Raw genomic sequence first — 19,156 nt, forward strand, 5'->3', positions numbered from 1 at the left:
TTTTTTGAAATATTGTCGAAATTCAATGAAAGATTCAGATTACATATACTAGTGACTTTTGTTTCATATCTTGACAGTTGGTGTGACTGTTACGAAAATTGACAGATTACGAAATTTGAATTTGAATCTTACATTTCGAATTTTGAAATAATTTATAATTACGCATTGAATCCGTGAATTATGTCTGACGAAATCGATTTAATACAACCAGAATTCGAGAAATTGTGAATAATGTTGCAAATCATTTCACTATATCCAAATTATATTATTTTGACAATTGAAATTTGATAGGATCGGAAATCAGTGTAGACAACCACAAGACGAAAAATATAACTGAAATCAATGCTGTAATGAGTTCATTACAGCACTGGTTTTAGTACTGTAATGAAATACAGTGGCGACGCTAGGGAGGGTCCAGGGAGGCCCGGACCCCCCTAAAATTCTGCTGGCCCCCCCTAAAATTTGACATACAATAACAATAACAATAATAACAATAATATTTATTGATCTCAAAAATTATTCACAACATCAAAATCAATGCAAACGAATAAAATAGAGACAAGTCATAAAAGAGCTTATTTTCTACAAAATGAAATAAACTCATCAACTGAATAAGGTTCACAATCCAAAATAAAATTGTAAATGCGCCTTCTAAACAAGGATATATCTTCAACAACCTGTAATTGCTTAGGAAGCAAATTAAATAAACGCATGGCCCTTTCAAACCTAGCAGTGCTGTGAATAGGAAGAAGGAAAGGATGAACTTGCCGAGTATTATTTTTATTGACATATGGCAAAAAATAGCTTTTCCGTAACTTGAGAAAGATAAATAGGCGATAAATATAAAGACCAAAGACGGTTTGAATTCCATTGGATCTGAAAACTCCGCGACAGGACTCACGAAAGCCCAACCTACTCATTATTCTCATCACTCTTTTCTGAATGAGAAAAATTTCATCAGCACCAGACGAACTGCCCCAAAAAATAATTCCATATGCCAGCACAGACTGGAAACTAGCAAAGTAGAGAGCTCTCAACACAGCACTCTCCAATTTGTCCCTGATCATGAAAATCAAGTAAGCCGAAGAGTTGAGAGACTTTCCCAACTTAGACACCTGATGATCCCACCGCAGGTGTTTATCTAGAGCAACTCCCAGAAAATTAACAGAATCCTCCAATTTAATTTGACCGTTACCATGACACAAAAAAGGTGGATAGTTCTTCACCGACTGGCTGTCATAAAAGAAAATACATACTAAGGCTAATATATTTAAAAGATTAGCTGGACTATAATTTCGCTTAACTTTGACCCCCCCAAAAAAAATCCGGCGTCCCCTTGGCCACTCCTGTTTTTGAAAGCTGGCGTCGCCACTGCTGAAATAGGGAAAACCATTTTATTTTTATTTTTTCGAAGAAAAACCTAACAAAATTAAATTCTCTAAATTCAAGGGCTAAATCCGAATAGAATAGAATTAAATTAATTATTAGTTCTGGTGCTCATTTTACCGATCTAGAGCAATGAAAGATTCGAAATGCTTGGGTAATCATCCCTCAAAAGTAGAAATACAAGAAACACCCGGTATCTCGAAACAAAAGCGTTTTCAATTCGATGTTAATAGCACCCTTTTTCCTAAAATTATCCAAAGAATCTCTCATTTTCGATTTTCACCCTGCATAGTATTTTCTCAAAATTTATTGTCCATCCCAATTTGTTAATAACTCTTTAATACATTTTTTCAGACGTCATTCCTAATCCAATGAACTATTGCTCATATGTTAGATGTACCTAGTTTCAAATCAACACGTTTTTGAACTTGTAAACTAGACCAAATAGAATCTGTAACTAACGAGTCAGATCATCTACAGCTGATTACAAATGAACATCTAACCGCTCCAATACTTTCTCATTTGACTACTTGACACCCAAATGAGTAATCGTTCATTATATAGAATGAAAAACGAATATTAATCAGGAAGTATTTCACTTTCTTCAACCTGAGAAAGGAAAATTTGAAGAAAAAGTAGATTTTGCCAATTACAGAATGACTGTTACTTTTCTACCGAGTGAAATCATCAAAAAACCATTGTAATATGATTCCTGCTATTTGTATAATTTGCCATCTGTTGAAATTCTTTGCGATGAAAGTTGAAGAGAAAGAGTATACTCATTAGTAGCGAGTAACATATTCTAAAACGTTGGAATCGTCTAAATTTTCCATATAATAGTTTTGTTATTGTTAGGAAATGCTGTTTCACTTGTTTAGTTGGAAAATCAAATACATTGTATTCGATAGTTGATTCGTCTCGAAATTTTGATGAAAACTTAATCAAATCTGACATCGTTGCGTTCGAAGGGAATCTAGAATATGAAAATAAGTAGAAAATAAATATTTATTATTCCTAGGTCGTATTATGCATTCATAGCAAACGATTACTTAACTGTGAAAGATTTTTCATGTTTAATTATGGTAAAGTATTTCTAACGGTTTCAAGTATTTATGATTATAAAGATTTGCTCCAATAAATTATAGCTGATAATTAATGAATCCTTGAATGAACAAAGAACATTCTTCGTTCATATATTCAAAGGTGTATCTGTAAAAATTCAAGATTGAAATAAAAATGAAACCCTTTTATCAACAACTTCATAGATATTTTCATGAAATTTGTCACACGTCCTAAAAGCATCAATGGAGATTTCTTTATGTGATAGATTTCATAATTTTTCATGGCATTACATTCGTATAGTGAGCTGGATATTTTTGAAAAAAACATTATGCACTGCTCTGCTTTTGGTCGCGATGAAAATTTTTTAGGAAATTCTGATTCAGTTTTTTTATCTTATATTTATTTGTCTGTCGGACCCTGTTTGCTTACAAAAGCATTTAGCATATGACATCAATTGACAGGTTGCTCTGCATTCTAAAAAATTTGAAAATTATAATTTTCATAGAACAAGCGGTATTTTGATATTCAAAATTAAAATTCGTCAGAATTCAATAATTATAACGTTGAGATTTGAACATTATGTAAATGTGTTTAAAATCGCAAATATGATAATGGAAATCGATTGGATTTAAATTTGTAATATTACTAACTGACAAAGAAACTGCAACACCCAGTAGAAGCTTATTCAATTTTTTTTTTTTTTTTGGTAAAACAGATAGTACCATGGCAAAAGATTCACATGGGTCGCTTCGAAAAAGTTTAAACAAACACTGGCAACATGAGGTCGGGCATTATCTTGCTGAAATATTGTATTTTCGAGCCGGTTATGGTAAGGGAGAACATATGGCTCCACTATTTCTTGAAGGTAACGCAGCGCTGTCATGTTACCTGGAATAAAGACTAAAGGTGACCTATTTGCATGTGCGATAGCACCCCTTACCATAACGCATACTGTCTGGTGTACATGACGCTCAACATCAAACTGAGGTTCACGTCTTTCTCCCCAACGTTGTCTAACCCTTCTTCGGCCTTCATCTGCACCCAAGGAGAATCGAGATTCATCAAAAAAGATGACCTGATGCCATTCCACATTCCAATGTTGACGTTCTGTGCACCACTGTAATCGTTGCCGGCGATGCTCAACCGTCAGAGGTAACACAAGATGGGGTCGTTAATGCTGCAGTACAAAAAAAACCTCGGTAAAGCGTTCAGACAGTTACAGGATGGACTTGTTCTCCTAACCACTCATCAGCCAAAGATCGAGTTGTCGCAAATAGGTCTCTAATTAGACTTAGACGTCGATATTGGTCATTATCAAACCTAGCTTGACAACATTTCATAACAAGAGTTGGATTTCTGTTCTTACGGTTAGCGATTACTCGAAATGACAACCCCGCCTCCCGTAGACCAATAATTTGACCTCTTTCAAATTCACTTAGCTGGCGATAAATTCCGCGTACACGTGCTCTATGCATTCCAAATACAACTTAACATCGACTTCGGATCTCCTCGAACAGTTGGTTTGTTGTAAAATTTAAAAAACTTGCAAAAAACGACTGCAATTTTTAAGTATCAAAAATTGTCAACATGAAAAAACCTTCACGTTTTTTTCTCCAAATTTAATCATTTACTCCTTGCTTGTTTTACCAAAAAAAAAAATTGAATTTAAACAGCTCCTTTTGAGTGTTGCAGTTTCTTTGTCAGTTGATTTACCTAATAACAAGTTGTTCAAATTTTCCAAATCCAATTGTGCCACCCAAACGGAACTCGAATTTAGGGTAGGACAAGGTCTACTGGATTTACGAGTTGCTTTACAAATTAGGGAAGTAGGAATAATGTGAGAAACATTATATCAGGAAATAACCTCTACATATTTACAACTTTCTTTAGCGTAATTTTAAATAATTGCTGTTCGTCCTAGGTTTCTGTGGGGCCTATACCTTAAGCTTATAGCTTGTACGATTCAGGATAGACGTTTCTATTCTATTTAGGCTTTGTTACTGTGTCACATGGCCACTTTTTTAGGTTCATATGGCGGTATTTCATATATGTATAAACATGAAGCCTTCAACATTTGCAGCCTTTCAGGCAAATACATATTTCTACATATATCAAATCACAAGAGTATGGCAGTCAATTCCTGAATCCAAACCGGAAGGTGATGATAAAGTTTCAAATTCCACTATCAACAAGTGTTATTAAGATGATGTATTAATCTGTAATATCATCAAATTTCCCAGAAATAGTGAAACTATATAAGAGCAGTAAACTGCAAAATGCATTATTGTATTCATTGAATAATCTCCGATTAATCTCTCTTGAGCAAGATCAACATGAGAAAATTATCAATTTGGAGCAATATCGTAGGCAAATCAACCATAACCGTTCTGAAATGGATTGAATATGACGAAATTCAGTCCATAATCTTTTGTTCTTGTTGTTGAAGCGAGGGAGTGCTCTCCATTCACTCCATATAAAATTATGCTCGAGTCATATCGCTACAAAATTCACAAAGGCTTGATACAAGAATAGATTTTTTCTTGAGAACCAGAACAGCATTTCTTGTCTGGGTTGGGTGAGCTGGAAATGTTACCAATTCACCTTGGGGTTTCAGTTCCTCACCTTTCAATGTCAGTTTATGTTATTCACTCTGTTTCCTTCTAGCGCTAAGTTTTATTCGTTTTCTGTGCACTTTAAGATGAGGCAGTTTTTGAAAATTGTGTCTTTTGATTCAATTTCACTCCATGTGAATTCTAAAATAAAATATCTATTGGGTTGAGTTTATTTTCTTGAAACTTCAACACCTTGAAGCTCAATTTTCATTCAAGGAAGTGTACTCAACTTATTCACCTACTTGTTGTGACTTCTGTAATTAGGGTTGATAATTATCTTCTTCCTGTGATGTTAATTTAATTATTGCTGAATGAATATGGAACAAAGCTGTCATCTGTATCTGTCTTGGTGTTAATGAAGCTTCTACCCATAGCGAAATTGAAAATAACGGACATTTTTTTTTTTTTTGAAAGATAATACAGGGTGATTCACCGGGATGGCCTATTAGACGTTTATGGAAAACTAATTAATTTTGAGCTGAAAAATTTGCATATTGGGGTTCAAGACAATGATCTTTCCCCTTGAAATATTCTCAGATTTCTAAACTTCCGATTATACCGGAAACATACTACTACTTCCTTATTTCAAATGGCACACACAGTATATTATTGAATCATTAGATTTTTTGAAGAAAATATCGGCAATATACCATACCTTAGGTAAAAACTCAACGGTTTATGGGATTCTTATGAAAATAATGGTGGCGATGAGGAATCCCATTTTTTTTAATTTCTCAGCAGAAAATGCTTTTCTCGAAACTTTTTTTTCTATTCTGCAAATACGTGGTATTATAAGGCTGTTTGCGGTTTGGACCAAAAATGTACAGGATGTTCATAAGAAGACCATGAACTAGGACAACTCAAATTCATCGAAACTCAAGATTTTCAAATTAGAACCTATATTTTTTTATTATTTCTGTTGATTCTACGTACAAAAATAGTGGGGGTTACTTAATCAAAACCTAGAAGAACTTTGAATAAGAAAAAACCACAATTCCTCACTGTATGGAGTAGTCTGTGACTTCCGGAAAACACATGAAAGAAATTCGATGTATGGATAACTGAATTTTACTGAATTGTGGAAAATAATTCTACACAGGTTTAAACCGTTCAGTATAATACTACATAGTTTTTGTGAATATTAGGTATTCACTCACTACTGGCCTAACCAAAAAAAAACACATTTTTTCTTGAAAATTCGACTTTATTCATCAACTTCAAGATTGATAGCTGTAATCCAACGCTCCTCTTACACTTGAATACCTTTTCTGTAGGAAGATTCGTCTTTCTTTTCAAAAATTACTTTAACCTCGACAGTCACTTCTTCATTAAAGCCAAATTTCTTCTCCTGGGGCATTTTTTCAGGTTCTGCAAAAAGTCGTGATCACTTGAAGCCAGATCTGATAAATAAGCCAAGTGGTGAAGCAGTTGAAAGCGCAATTCCTTCAATTTGACCATGGTTCTAATCGGTTTGAGACAAGGAGCATTGTCTTGGTGAAGGAGAAGTTCTTTATCTTGCATTTGAGGCGTTTTTTTTTCAATTTCTGCACTCAATATATCCAATAATAACGTTATGTTACATTGGCTATTGATGGTTTTACCTTTGTCAAGATAATAAAAACAATATGCCATACACTTCCCAAAATACGGATGCCATAACCTTGCAAGCGGATGTTTGAGATTTTGATCGCTTTGGAAGGCTTTTACCGACTGCATTCAATTCAGCTGACGCTCTCTTTGATTTATGGGTGTAGCGATAACCACATTTAAATTCAGTAATCACCTTTTAATCGTTGTTTTCTATGGAACAGAGTCTGAGTTACACTGATCTAGCCATTTCTTTGCTTATACAGTACTTTTCCCATTAAAAAACAGTGTTTTATCAATACAAGAAACTCGATTTTATCGATTTTCTAAACAACAACAAATGTAGCTTCTCTTAGCTTGGTACTAACGAGAAAAAAATGATATGGCTCTGCTGTATGTGCTACAGGCCCAAGACTTATAGAGTGATGTGTTAGGTTTATAGAAACTTCTTTCGTTAAAGAAGAAATATCGCTATTCGAAATAAATTCATAATATGAAATAGATACTGAAAGAAAGGTTGAAGAAACTATTCCAAACGTTGGATTACAACAAAAACCAACAAGTACCTACTGAATATTTTTATGGTTCTGGTCAGGTTATTAAGCTTGACATGTCATAATGTAGCTGCTCGTTCTTGGTATTCCATATTTGTATCTCATACAGAACTGGACGCCTTTTCAGAGTTCAATAGCCCATAAGTTTAAATTTCATTCGCAGTTGTAAGTTAGCAGTTAGTTCTTTTTAAATTGCTATGATAAAAAGATGTATCACTATAAGTTTCTGAATGTTGTTTTCCAACGAAGTGAAAAGTGGATTTTCAATAGCAAAAATGGAATATAAATTCCGTATTTTTTTTGGAATATTATTGAAAACCAATTATATTTTTCAGCAAATAATATTCGACCTCAAATTCTACAATATTCCAGTCAGTGAATTCGATAAATATTCCTTCGTAATAATTGCAGGCAACTTGAAAATATGCTAGGATGATTGAGAAATTTCCGTTAAATTATTGATCTGAGATAGAGAATATCAGATTACTCATATCAGATTCTTTAATTGGAATCCAAGGTATATCTGATTTGCTTGTTGAGCTTTGGTTCAAAATGAACCTTGAATAAGCAATAAATAAAAAATTTATAAAATTCTGAATATTACCATAAATTCATCGGAATAGAATTGATTAATTATGTAGGGAATTAAATGACAATGGAAGACTACAAATGACAATATCGATGTTTTCTCAAGGAATAAGGAAGGATGTCAAGTTTTAGAGTTGATGAAATTAAAACATCTAAGTAATTGAAATTTCCTTATTTTTTAAAGACAGAAATTCAATTTTGAAACCAAACTAGATATGTATATATCAATAATTCTAAGACAGCTAATTGAAATTAATCTACCAACCCGAAATAATTCTCAGGTCTTCTTTTGTATAAGGTCTGGAATTTTATTCCTTACGCCTCTACTTTCATTTCTCCGATTTCCTACTTTTTTCTAAATGGGATACTTTTCTCCATACTGCATGTAAATTTTTTCTTCTATTTGGTTCTTTGAAAGAGGTATTTCCTCTTATCTGTCATTCTTATTTTACTCTGTAGTTTCTTTCTTAATTCCCTATTCCCATGCTCTTTCAGCGTCTCTATTGTCTTATTTCTTTGTTTGTTAACTATTTCCTCAATAGTTTCAATTTTCAATTCTTTTGGTGATTTGGTGATTGATTATATACCATGGGGCGCCAACCGCTGTTCTGATTACTGAATTTAGCGTACTTTGCAACTGATCCTTATTATTGTCTTTCGTATTATACCAGGTTACTCCTGCATACGTTATACTTGGTATTAGCACTATTTTATTATCTTCAGCTTGTTTTCTAAGAAAAGTTCACCTTTAGGGTTGAGCAGCGGGTACAGTCTCCCGTGCAAATACCTTACCTTTTTTCTGTTTTCTTCTATCTGTTTTTGCTTCTTTCTTTCATTCTATCGTCTGATTTTCAATTTTGACGTTTCCTGCTTTCTCTCTCTTTACTATTGTTCCTCCGAAGTAGATTGCAACTGTTTTCGATGTATTCACTTTGAATCTCCATTTCTTGAAGTATTCTATCAGTTTATCTAGGTTGAAATAATTCATTTCAAATACTAAAATACTGATTTTGAAGTCGACAAAAAATTGATATAATTTTTTTTTTTTTTCAGAAACATGACTTCCACGGGGTTGCGGAGTGAACATTACAGTGATGACAATTTATCAGATGATGAAAGTTCACCGCTCACAGAAAATATTTATGGTGGAAGGTAAGTTAATCTTGATCTTTCGATGTTTTTCTCCGTCAAAACATTATTTAAAAACCAACTGAACGGTATTATCAAAATTATTTTTTGTCACCTAGTTGGTACATATGTTCTCTATAATTACAGGGAGTTTGAGTTGTGTACTCCTTTCATTTTGTTGTCAGTTTTTGTAATTGTGACTTTATTTTTACATATCGCAGAGACTATTGTCTCTTGCTTGTAAAATAATACAAGCTCATCACTCATAAATTGTGTACCTACATGTCTTTTTTGTCCCAGAAGCGATAGTTTTCGATTAAATCGAAGTTGAACAAAGAACCACATTGAATGAGCTGGTGCTAAAATTGATCAAATATGTATCTCTATACAATTATACATCGAAAAGTTCTGAGGCAAATACTGCAAGGAGTTACAGTATCATCATAAGTAAAGTCATAGTGAAAGGAATTAGAGAGAATTAGTTCAGGAGTTAAAAATCAAACTTTAACATCCTTTTTATTTCAAAAACAAAGCGTTCGCGGGCACAAGTTTATAGGACTTTTTTCTTGAAGTTATCCGAGAAATCTCTCAGTTTCATTTATTCCTTCAAATTAGGGATAACCTTTGGTCATCAAGGGCACAAACAAAGAGAGATTGAATAAAGGAGCTCTCAAAAGCTCCTGACATCAAATCGGAGCTTTCAATCTTTGTAAATTGGTTGCATTAGAGAAAAAAATTAAATATAAACGAAAAAATTCCCAACTCCACTTCGAAATAAATTTGAATTCGAGTTTAATCATCAGCCAAACCAGTATTCAATATACAAAAGAATGAAAATATTTTAATCGCCCATTACCCATATCAAGCACTTATCACGCTCTGATATTTCTTTCCCAATTTACTTTCAATCATCTCTATCACCGAAAGTGATCACTATTGATCGAAAAACCTTCAGGCAGATCATGCAATCATCGAACAAAGAGACGAGATAGAGAATTTCAGCTCAATTATAAGATTGAAGGCGATACGAAATCGCCTAGAAAAATGAAAGTGATAGCGCGTAATCTAGTTTTTAACCTTGCCTAGAAGTATTTCACTGGGCTCGACTATGTCTACCGCTATATTCATCATATGTAGGCGTGATGGAAATTTCGAAATTAAAGCGGTTCAATATACAAAAAAAAATACTTATTGACGTTGAATCAGCAGCTTAGAGCACCCTTGGACACCATAGTGAATAAGCGCGACAAACTTCGGATGGTGATTCTGTATGAAAATATAATAACTGTTCGTTTTCCGATATACGGAGTGTTGAAGTTTTCTTAAAGGCTGGCTGTTTCTTTATTGCTCTGACCTCGGTCGAGATATTCAAATTAAATTTGGCTAGTTGCATGAGGTAGTTATTGCGCTTTTATTGACATACAATTAAAATATTATGTTCATCATTGGCGCGCATACGGGTAATAATCTAATTTTTTTAATTGGTACGCCACTGAGATATTTTCAAACTGAAAATCGTTCATGAATTCCTCTCTATACCTTTTTTCGTACGGGGCGCCGTTTTAATGCAAAAAATCAAACATCTCAACGCGTATTTTTCATTTCTTCAATAAATTATCTATTATAAGATAGGTAGTCCTTTATAATGTATTGAAGTTAAGATATTTCAATTTTTTGCATAGAAACGGCGCCTCATACGGGGAAAGAACCTGAAAGATATTTCGGCTCAAATTGACTAGGGAATTCAAAAATTATTTTTATTTGAAAATATCTGTACCTACAGTGTTTTTTCTTAAAAAAATTTAAAGCAATAAATAAATAGTCAGTTTTCAAGATAAACTTTAACACCCCTTATATCGGAGTATGAAGCATTTGCGAACAAAAATTATTAGCAAACTCATTACTTTTTATATGCAGAAGTAACACATGAAATTTGTTGCACTTATTCACTAACACCCTGTATAGGTCTACAGAACGATTCATGAATAATGTCGAATCTCTGAAATTTGAATTCTAGAACTCGAAGTATGAATATAGTTCTCTCAGAGTAATAAAAAAAGATAGAGGAAGCACATGTCATTTTCAGTAAGCAAATTTTCTCCACAAGAACTATCAAATTTGACATGAAGCGCGCGGAAATAAAAACATATCAGTGATACGATATTTCTCTCAATTCGCAAGTTTCTCCACAAAGAACGCACTTCTTATGTCCCACAGTGAATTAACGTTTCATATTAACCCAAAATATATTGAAATAAATACCTAAATATATCAGAAATTCAGAAAACAAACTTCAAGCGAGCCAAACGACGCGAAACAACCGATGACACTATGAGAGCAAAAGTTGCCAAACCTTGGATTTCAGCAGGTAGATACAGAAAATATTGAATATTCTCCTATTATAAATTCGACAATTAGGAAAAATATCAGATTCCAAATATTCAAATTTGCATATTTAATCGGGAATCACTCAAATAAATATATTTCATTCAATATAATTAATATACATTCATAACGATGTAGTAAAATTGTGGAGTTGAAAATATATCACAATCAGACAACGTATCTAACCATGTTGGGGACATGTAAAAATTGCTAATACTCCCTCTATCTATGTTTATTACTCTATGGTCTCCATGGGCGCCCGCAGGGGGGGCCAGGGGGGGCCATGGCCCCCCCTGAGATTTTGATTGCCTCATTTTTTCAGCACAACAACCTCAATATTATCATACTTTCTCAATCCAAAGGGCATGGAAAAAAGGAAAGTAATGGATTCTCAACAATTTTTCTGTTTTCAATGACAATCATGGACGCCTTATCGTTTTTCAATAATTTTCATTTTGCCCCCCCTGAGAAAAATTTCTGCGGGCGCCCATGATGGTCTCAACGGATGCAGTCATCAAAAGCTTTGGATTTTACGTCAGCGCTTTCCTCATTTTTTTTTTTTAATTCTACAAGACCAAAAGCCAAACTGTCTATGAACTTTATGGTGACAGTAATATATTCTTCAGTCGGTTCTGCAACCTAATATAACATCCGGGTGTGTTTCACGTTTCGATCATAATCTAGTTTGCCTTGGCATTTCACTTTTAACAGTAATTCAGATTGCATTCTCTGTTTCGATAATGTCGGATCAATGAGCCGACATTTTTGTCAGGCTTTTGGCATTGTTCGTCTCGTGCAGCCTATATTTACCACAAAAATAGTCATAATAAACACAATTTGTCAAGAAAATAGAAGTAATTGGTCAATTAAAAAAACGCGTTAAATTATCGACAATTTTTTGTCGCTGAGTTGGCGCAATTGTACTTTATTTTCACTCAGTGTTTAAACGTCACTCGTCATATTTTTTTCTTTAGGATGCTCAATTTCGTCATTTCATTTCATGTCTATTAGGGGTTTCTTACAATAATAGTTAATTATAATACAAGTGCAGAAGGCATTGATATTCTTCCACGAGTTCAAAATTCAAAAACGAGCCACGAAGTGGCGAGTTTTTGAATGAACGAGTGGTAGAATGAGCCTTCTGTACGAGTATTATACATTATTTTCTCTAATTCATTGCATTTTTTTTTAATTAATGAAATATTTCCATAAATATCATTTAGTGATTTTTGCATTGAAAAATGTTGGTTGGCAGAACAGATTTTTTTAAGGCAAATTGATGAATTGACAGATAAAGCCGTGGCGGAAAGTTCGGAGTACCAACATATAAATAAAATTATTGAATAATAAATATTGCCATATTTTGCCATTTATAACCAATAAATTTCACATTGAATCATTACAAAATTTCACCGACCTTAAATTCCTGAGGTTCTTTGTCTTATTTATTGACATCCTCATGGATCAAACTTCTAAGAACGATTAACATTAATTTTAAGTTATTAAATATTCAAAAAAGCTCTCACACTCGAATAATTCATACTTATTATCATGTGAATGAAACGGATTGGGCGAACTTCAGATGACGTCAACTTGGAGTAACATGTGTTATTTGCATTTTCGTTCCTTTGCATTTTGTGTTTTACTGCAAATTTCAATAATTTCTACAATTTAATATGCTTCTCATCTTGAGAGTCTGGATAAATTAATTCAAAAATGAGCACTGATTATGATGAACAATTCAACAATTTCCCAACCTTTTTGCAGCGTGTATATCCCCAAGATTAAATGGCTCAATCTACTGAACACAAATGACATAAGAAATGTCATAAAATGACACACAGTATTGCCATTATAAGCATTTCAAATTGTATAATTCCTATTGAAAAACACTTAAAGAGGCATTTTGACAACATTTGCATGAATAATCTTCACAAAAGTAGTTATCCAAAAAGTAAATGAGAGAATCTGCAATTCAACGGAACTGTCTTACTCTTTACTGACGTCACTTGGACATATGAAGAATCGTTATATACCTACAAAAGCGTTTGTTTTTATTATTGATTCATTCGTTTTATTTCGTGAATACATTTTGTAATACATTATTCATTCCACTGTGAAGATTACTTTGATTCATTCAAATAATAGGTACACAGTGTTGCCACTATAAGCATTTCATATTTTTCAACCTATTGAAAAATCTACAACCCCAACAAATGGAATAAAATCAAGCACCGAGACTATTCTTGGTAACAAAAAGACAAAACCATAGGATATTACAATATCTTGTAAACCTTGAATGTGAACAAGGACTTGTTTCTTACTCTTGTGCAGTATGACCACCACCTATTATTCGTACAATTAAACATGAAAGAGCCAAGTTGAATAATAAATTAAACATTGCTATACTATCGCTCAGGAAAACGGTATATACCTCGACAATCACGATTTTACTTTAATTTCAGTATATTAGACAATAGCAGCGCTATTAGATCTATCTTTTAGAGAGCCATGACTTGGCCTTAGGCGATGTAAATGATACTAAATGCCATTGTTTTACAGAATACCATTTGAATATTTTCTTGGACATCATTTAGAACGAGTTTTGACGAAAAAATAGGTATTTGGGTATTCTATTTTCAGTAGGAGCACTATTTAACAAAAGATTGCATTTTAGGAACTCCAGCTTAACAGAAAGATTCTGGATATACAAAAAAAGCAATAACAACAGATAGTCATAGATCATCTTTCTAATTCATCTGTGAAATACATATACAGGGTTTTTCCAAATTAAACGTGAACCTTGAAGGAGGTTACTATCACTCATTTGCTGTCGATTGAACCATATTTGTTGATAACCGAAAATCAACAGTTTCCGAGATATTTGAGTTCTTGTGTTTTTTTTTCAATTCTCACCTTAGTTCATTTTTCTTCGGCTATTTTTATTTCTACGTTGACCAAGACCGATTTAAATTTTGGATTATTTTCATCAGAAAAGGATATGATATGTATGAAAAGCAAAACTATATGCGGTATTAGATGTTGAATAAATATTAGTATGATTTAAAAGTTGGCATATGAAGAGAAGAATATTGAATTTCTAATATAAATTTGCCTGCAACTTTCGAATTCCATAATTTATCTATGACAAAATTATTTTAAAAACTTGCCAGATTCCTTCTCTATTTCCTGAAAAAGTTTTCATTAGAATGTAGGCAATAGTTTTATTTCAGCAGATTTTGATTTGAAAGGGGAAATAAGCAAAGAAAGGAAAGTAATGAATTAAATATTTTTTTATTGCCATTAAACTGAAAATATCAGCAGGAAATGTATTCATAAACTATGTTTGAAATGACCTTCACCATTCCTCATTCAAGCACGTGCCCCATTTCTTATTTCTTCACTTGTTACTTTTCACCTGAAATTTACTTTCAATTTTCTCGCTGCTTCGTCTATTCTAACGGTGTTAGATCCGGACTTTTCGCTGGCCACGGAAATAATCGAAAAGTATAATCGAATTTGGTCAACGTAGAAAAAATTGACGAAGTAAGATGAGAAATCTTTTAAAATCACAAGAACTCAAATATCTCGTAAACTATTGATTTTTGGTCATCACTAAATATGGCTCAACGACAGCAAATGAGTCGTACTAACACGTCATCTAAAGATCACGTCTAATTTGGGAACAGCCTGTATATAAGTACCAATCAACATTTTAGTTTAATTTTATCTTCTGGTTGCTTTTATCTTAATTTACGTTTACTCAATTCGAACAGTTTTGGGTAATATGATATTTCTTTTGTGTGCTTTTTATTCTTTTTTTATTTTGAATTTGTATTTCTTGACAAAAGGTAAAGTAGTTTGCCACAATGATGTCATAATTTTAATGGAAAGAGTCTAGTAGATTCCGTACGAAAGTTATCAAGAGACGGGCGGATAGAATATATTGTGACCTCGAATTCTTCATCAAACTGACCCAATTGTTTGAATCCACTCTCGGCTCAAAATTCGAAAATCACGGAAATCTGGGCAAAATGATAACTCCGTGCTCCTCTGGACAAGAGCGTAAAAACAGCAAACAAGCAACGAATAAATTACTTCACATGAAGTCCTCCGTCGGACACTTTCAGGATATAAAACCGAACAAAGAAGAAGTTGAATAAGGCCGTTCTTTAACCTCAAGGAGCATCAGCATTTTTTCTGGCTGGTCCAGGTTGTATTTTTATCTGAAAGTGGTTTCATATAGTAGGGACCAGTGCTACAAACTTCGCGGAGGAGTTTATTGATCCCTAAGATGTCAACGGTTATATATTTGCTGGGGAATTTATTTATGCATTCGGACGATGGCAATCCTGGTTCTTGAATCATCACTAGAGAGAATAAAAACGATTAAATTTAACATTTCCATTAGGTTTTTCTATTTTCGGCGTTAAAATGAAATTCAATAAAAACCCTTGTCCTACCAAATTGATACAATATAGAGAGAATTTTACCATCACAAAGTTTTTTCAATAGGCACTCATAATATTTGCATTTTGGGACAGATTTGCATGATGCTCATTTTCAGTTGAGATCTAAAACTCGTCGAAATCTCAGAGTTTCATATCACAATTATAATTTTTACTTTCTTCGAATACAGAACAACTTAAGTGAGCCAATCGTAACCCCATGCCCAAATAATGTCTCTCAAACTGACGTCATCGTATATTAGGAGGATATATCCTGTATATTAGGTAGTCAAGAAACCAGTCAAAAGTAACATTCAATATAGCATATATTGGCATGGTATTGATTGTCATAAGAGTACAAAGTGGTATTCTTTGTATCGTAAAGGTATTTGGGTTGTTTTTGAATTGTGGCTTAAATCAATCAAAAACTCCTATTAGGTGCATTAGTTGGCTGTAGATCTAGTCATGACAAAGTTAGGGTCGAAATTCACCATAAAATAAGCTGGGTGGCCAAACAGTTGGAAGCTCAATTCGTTTGATTTAACCATGGTTTTATATATTTGTTACAAGAAGCATTGTTTTGGATCTTTAATTGTTCTTGTGATCTTTTTGATGTTTTCTTAAACAACTGCCAAATTCGGCCACCAGAGTGTTCATCATCGTCAGTAGTTGATCTCTGAGAGATGTATTCTGTGGTATTGCCAACCGACACCATAAGAAAATCATGAGGTCTGAACTGCCTAATTCTACAACTGAACATCAGCTATCAAAGAACCTTCTTTACCTTTAAAAAATCATCTATTCTGATCCTACTGTTATATAATATTACCCGGATCTATAGAGAAATAAACATAGACAGAGGGAGTATACACAATTTTTTCATGTCCCCAACATGGTTAGATTACGTTGTCGGACTGTGATATATTTTCAAATAGACAATTATACTATATTATAAGGAATATATATTATATTGAATGAAATGTATTTATTTGAGTGATTCTCAATTAAATATGCAAATTTGAATATTTGGAATCTGATATTTTTTCTAATTGTCGAATTTATAATAAGCAGAATATTTATTATTTTCTGTATCTACATGCTGAAATCCGAGGTTTGGCGACTTTTGCTCTCCTAGTGTCATCGGTTGTTTCACGTCATTTGGCGCGCTTGAAGTTTGTTTTCTGAATTTCTGATATATTTATTTCAATATATATTGATTTGATATGAAACGTTGATTCACTATGGGACATAAGAAATGTTCTTTGTGGAGAAACTCGCGAATTGAGTGAAATATCGTATCACTGATATGTTTTAATTTCCGCGCGCTTCATGTCAAATTTTATAGTTCATGTTGGAGATAAATTTGCTTACTGAAAATGACATATGCTTCCTCCATCTATGTTTATTACTTTGAGGGACGTATACAAATCCAACATATCAAAGATTTTAAAAATCGACCAAGTCATCGTTGCTTTGCAAAATATATAATTAACCCTACAAGCTAAAAACGTCAGAAGGTATCAATCTATTAAAATTAGTGGCACGTTCTGCCTACTAGGTAAAGCGCTGCAGACTCCTAAACGACCTTGACTGGATCAACTTCTGGCCAACACCCTCTGAGATAAAGAACCGTTTTCAAGTCACTTTCGATTTCAATTCAGTTCATTTGAAATGTAGAACGACCTTCATCTCTTTTGAATATTTAATAACTACCTGCGAAAACGAGAAGAAATAGCAGACTCCTAAAAACTATACAAATTATACGAGTTGCTAAAATGATAATAATTTCCTGAATATTTAATTATTTTACCTCGCGAAAGATATAAACTCAAAAATCACGAATTTCACATTTATATTCCATATACCGAAGATAGTATATTTTTACACAATTTTGGAAAGAAAATTTTTGTTTAATAATCTATTTTATTTCATGGAAGGGAGGAAAGTGATCTTATGGTTACCAGAATGTAATTAATATGCCTACAACTTGCTTGAATAACCTGTTTTCATTAGGTGACACAACAAACAAATTGACTGCTGAAATACAGTATGGTTGGCTATGGTTACATATTTCCAAAACTCACGTTATCTTTTATTCTAAAAATTTATATTAAAAAAATTCACTAATTCCTGTCGAAAATACAATCAGTCTGTGCAGACAGGAAAACCAAACGTCGAGAAACGGTTCATTACTATAAAAGCATTACCAATTTCAGGGAACTACGTCAGCTCATTAAAAATTCAAATCACAAACATAAAATACATGACCAGAAATTTATTTGATCCTATCAATTTTTTATCACAATATCAATTTGAATCATTGAAGAAGTAATAATATAAGTGATAATTTTCGATGAACCTCACAAAACTCTGTTGCAGTTTAAATTCTAAGGACAGTCCAATAATGAAATGAAAACGAACAAAGAAATTATTAATTTGCGATAATCACCAAAATGAAAGTTTTCTGAAATCTACCATAAGAATAAATTGAAAGTAAAACCTTTACATAACACAATTGTGTCCGATTTAAAAGTATAGTATATTGAAATATTTTGACTTGACGAAACTATTTTTATTTGCTTCTGTAATAGGTTGAGGTCAATAACTTCATTCTCTAGTCACTATTTGGTCATCTTCGATGAAATTACTTTACTTGATATTTGAGTCTTTATCTCTTTCTTTTTATTTTATTCTTTATTTAAAAAGTACACACTTGGCTCTTCTTAACAGACAACTAGTAGTAAAAAAAATCCAAGTCCCATCAGGTTCCACTAAAAGATATTTCGTACTACAAAAACTTTTCTGACAGTTTGGTGATTAGTTGACTCAGTTTAGTTCGTTTAGTTCGAGCGAGCGTCAAAGATAGACACTAGCAAAGAGAAAATTCATTCTTACTCTATCCACTATCCATCATACAATGATAACTAATTCTCTTTATTACTTTCAGCGTACGTACAGTCCACGAAACTAAAGGATGGGACGTCTTCAGGGATCCTCCACTCAAGGAGGAATCGGGTTCAATGGCCAATCAGAAATGCCTGGAGCTAACAGTCAAAATACTCAAAGTAGTGGCCTATTTGGTCACCTTCCTTATAGTATTAGTCTCTGGAGTGGTCTCAAAAGGAACACTACTGTTCATGACATCACAGCTCAATCCTGAGAAAGTCACAACGTATTGTAATAAAGATTTAGGTGAGTTGAGAGGAGATACAATTGAAAATGAGCTTGGTTCTCTCTCTCTGTTTTATTTGTCTTGCTCTTCTGTTTTTGTTATTCAATTTTCTTTAATCCAATTATATTTTTTATCATTACAATTATTTCTACAGGTTAATTCTAATTTTTTTTTATTTTGTCAACAAACGAATATCTATTATCCCAGTTAAATGTTATTGAATAGTATTTCTAT

At 33.0% G+C, this 19,156-nt stretch overlaps 1 protein-coding gene across 2 annotated transcripts in view; it reads left to right on the forward strand.

Annotated features, from left to right (window-relative positions):
- Positions 1 to 19,156, forward strand: part of LOC123677508 (chitin synthase chs-2) — a 46,994-nt gene that overhangs the window by 13,826 nt on the left and 14,012 nt on the right. For both annotated transcript variants that reach the window (XM_045614070.1, XM_045614069.1), the window contains exons 2-3: positions 8,843 to 8,941; positions 18,698 to 18,942. In XM_045614070.1, the coding sequence (XP_045470026.1) occupies positions 8,847 to 8,941; positions 18,698 to 18,942 (340 nt within the window). In that variant the 5' untranslated portion in view covers positions 8,843 to 8,846. The remainder of the gene's footprint in view (positions 1 to 8,842; positions 8,942 to 18,697; positions 18,943 to 19,156) is intronic.

This window comes from Harmonia axyridis, chromosome 4 (genome assembly GCF_914767665.1).
Source record: "Harmonia axyridis chromosome 4, icHarAxyr1.1, whole genome shotgun sequence".
Classification (NCBI taxonomy): Eukaryota; Metazoa; Arthropoda; class Insecta; order Coleoptera; family Coccinellidae; genus Harmonia; species Harmonia axyridis.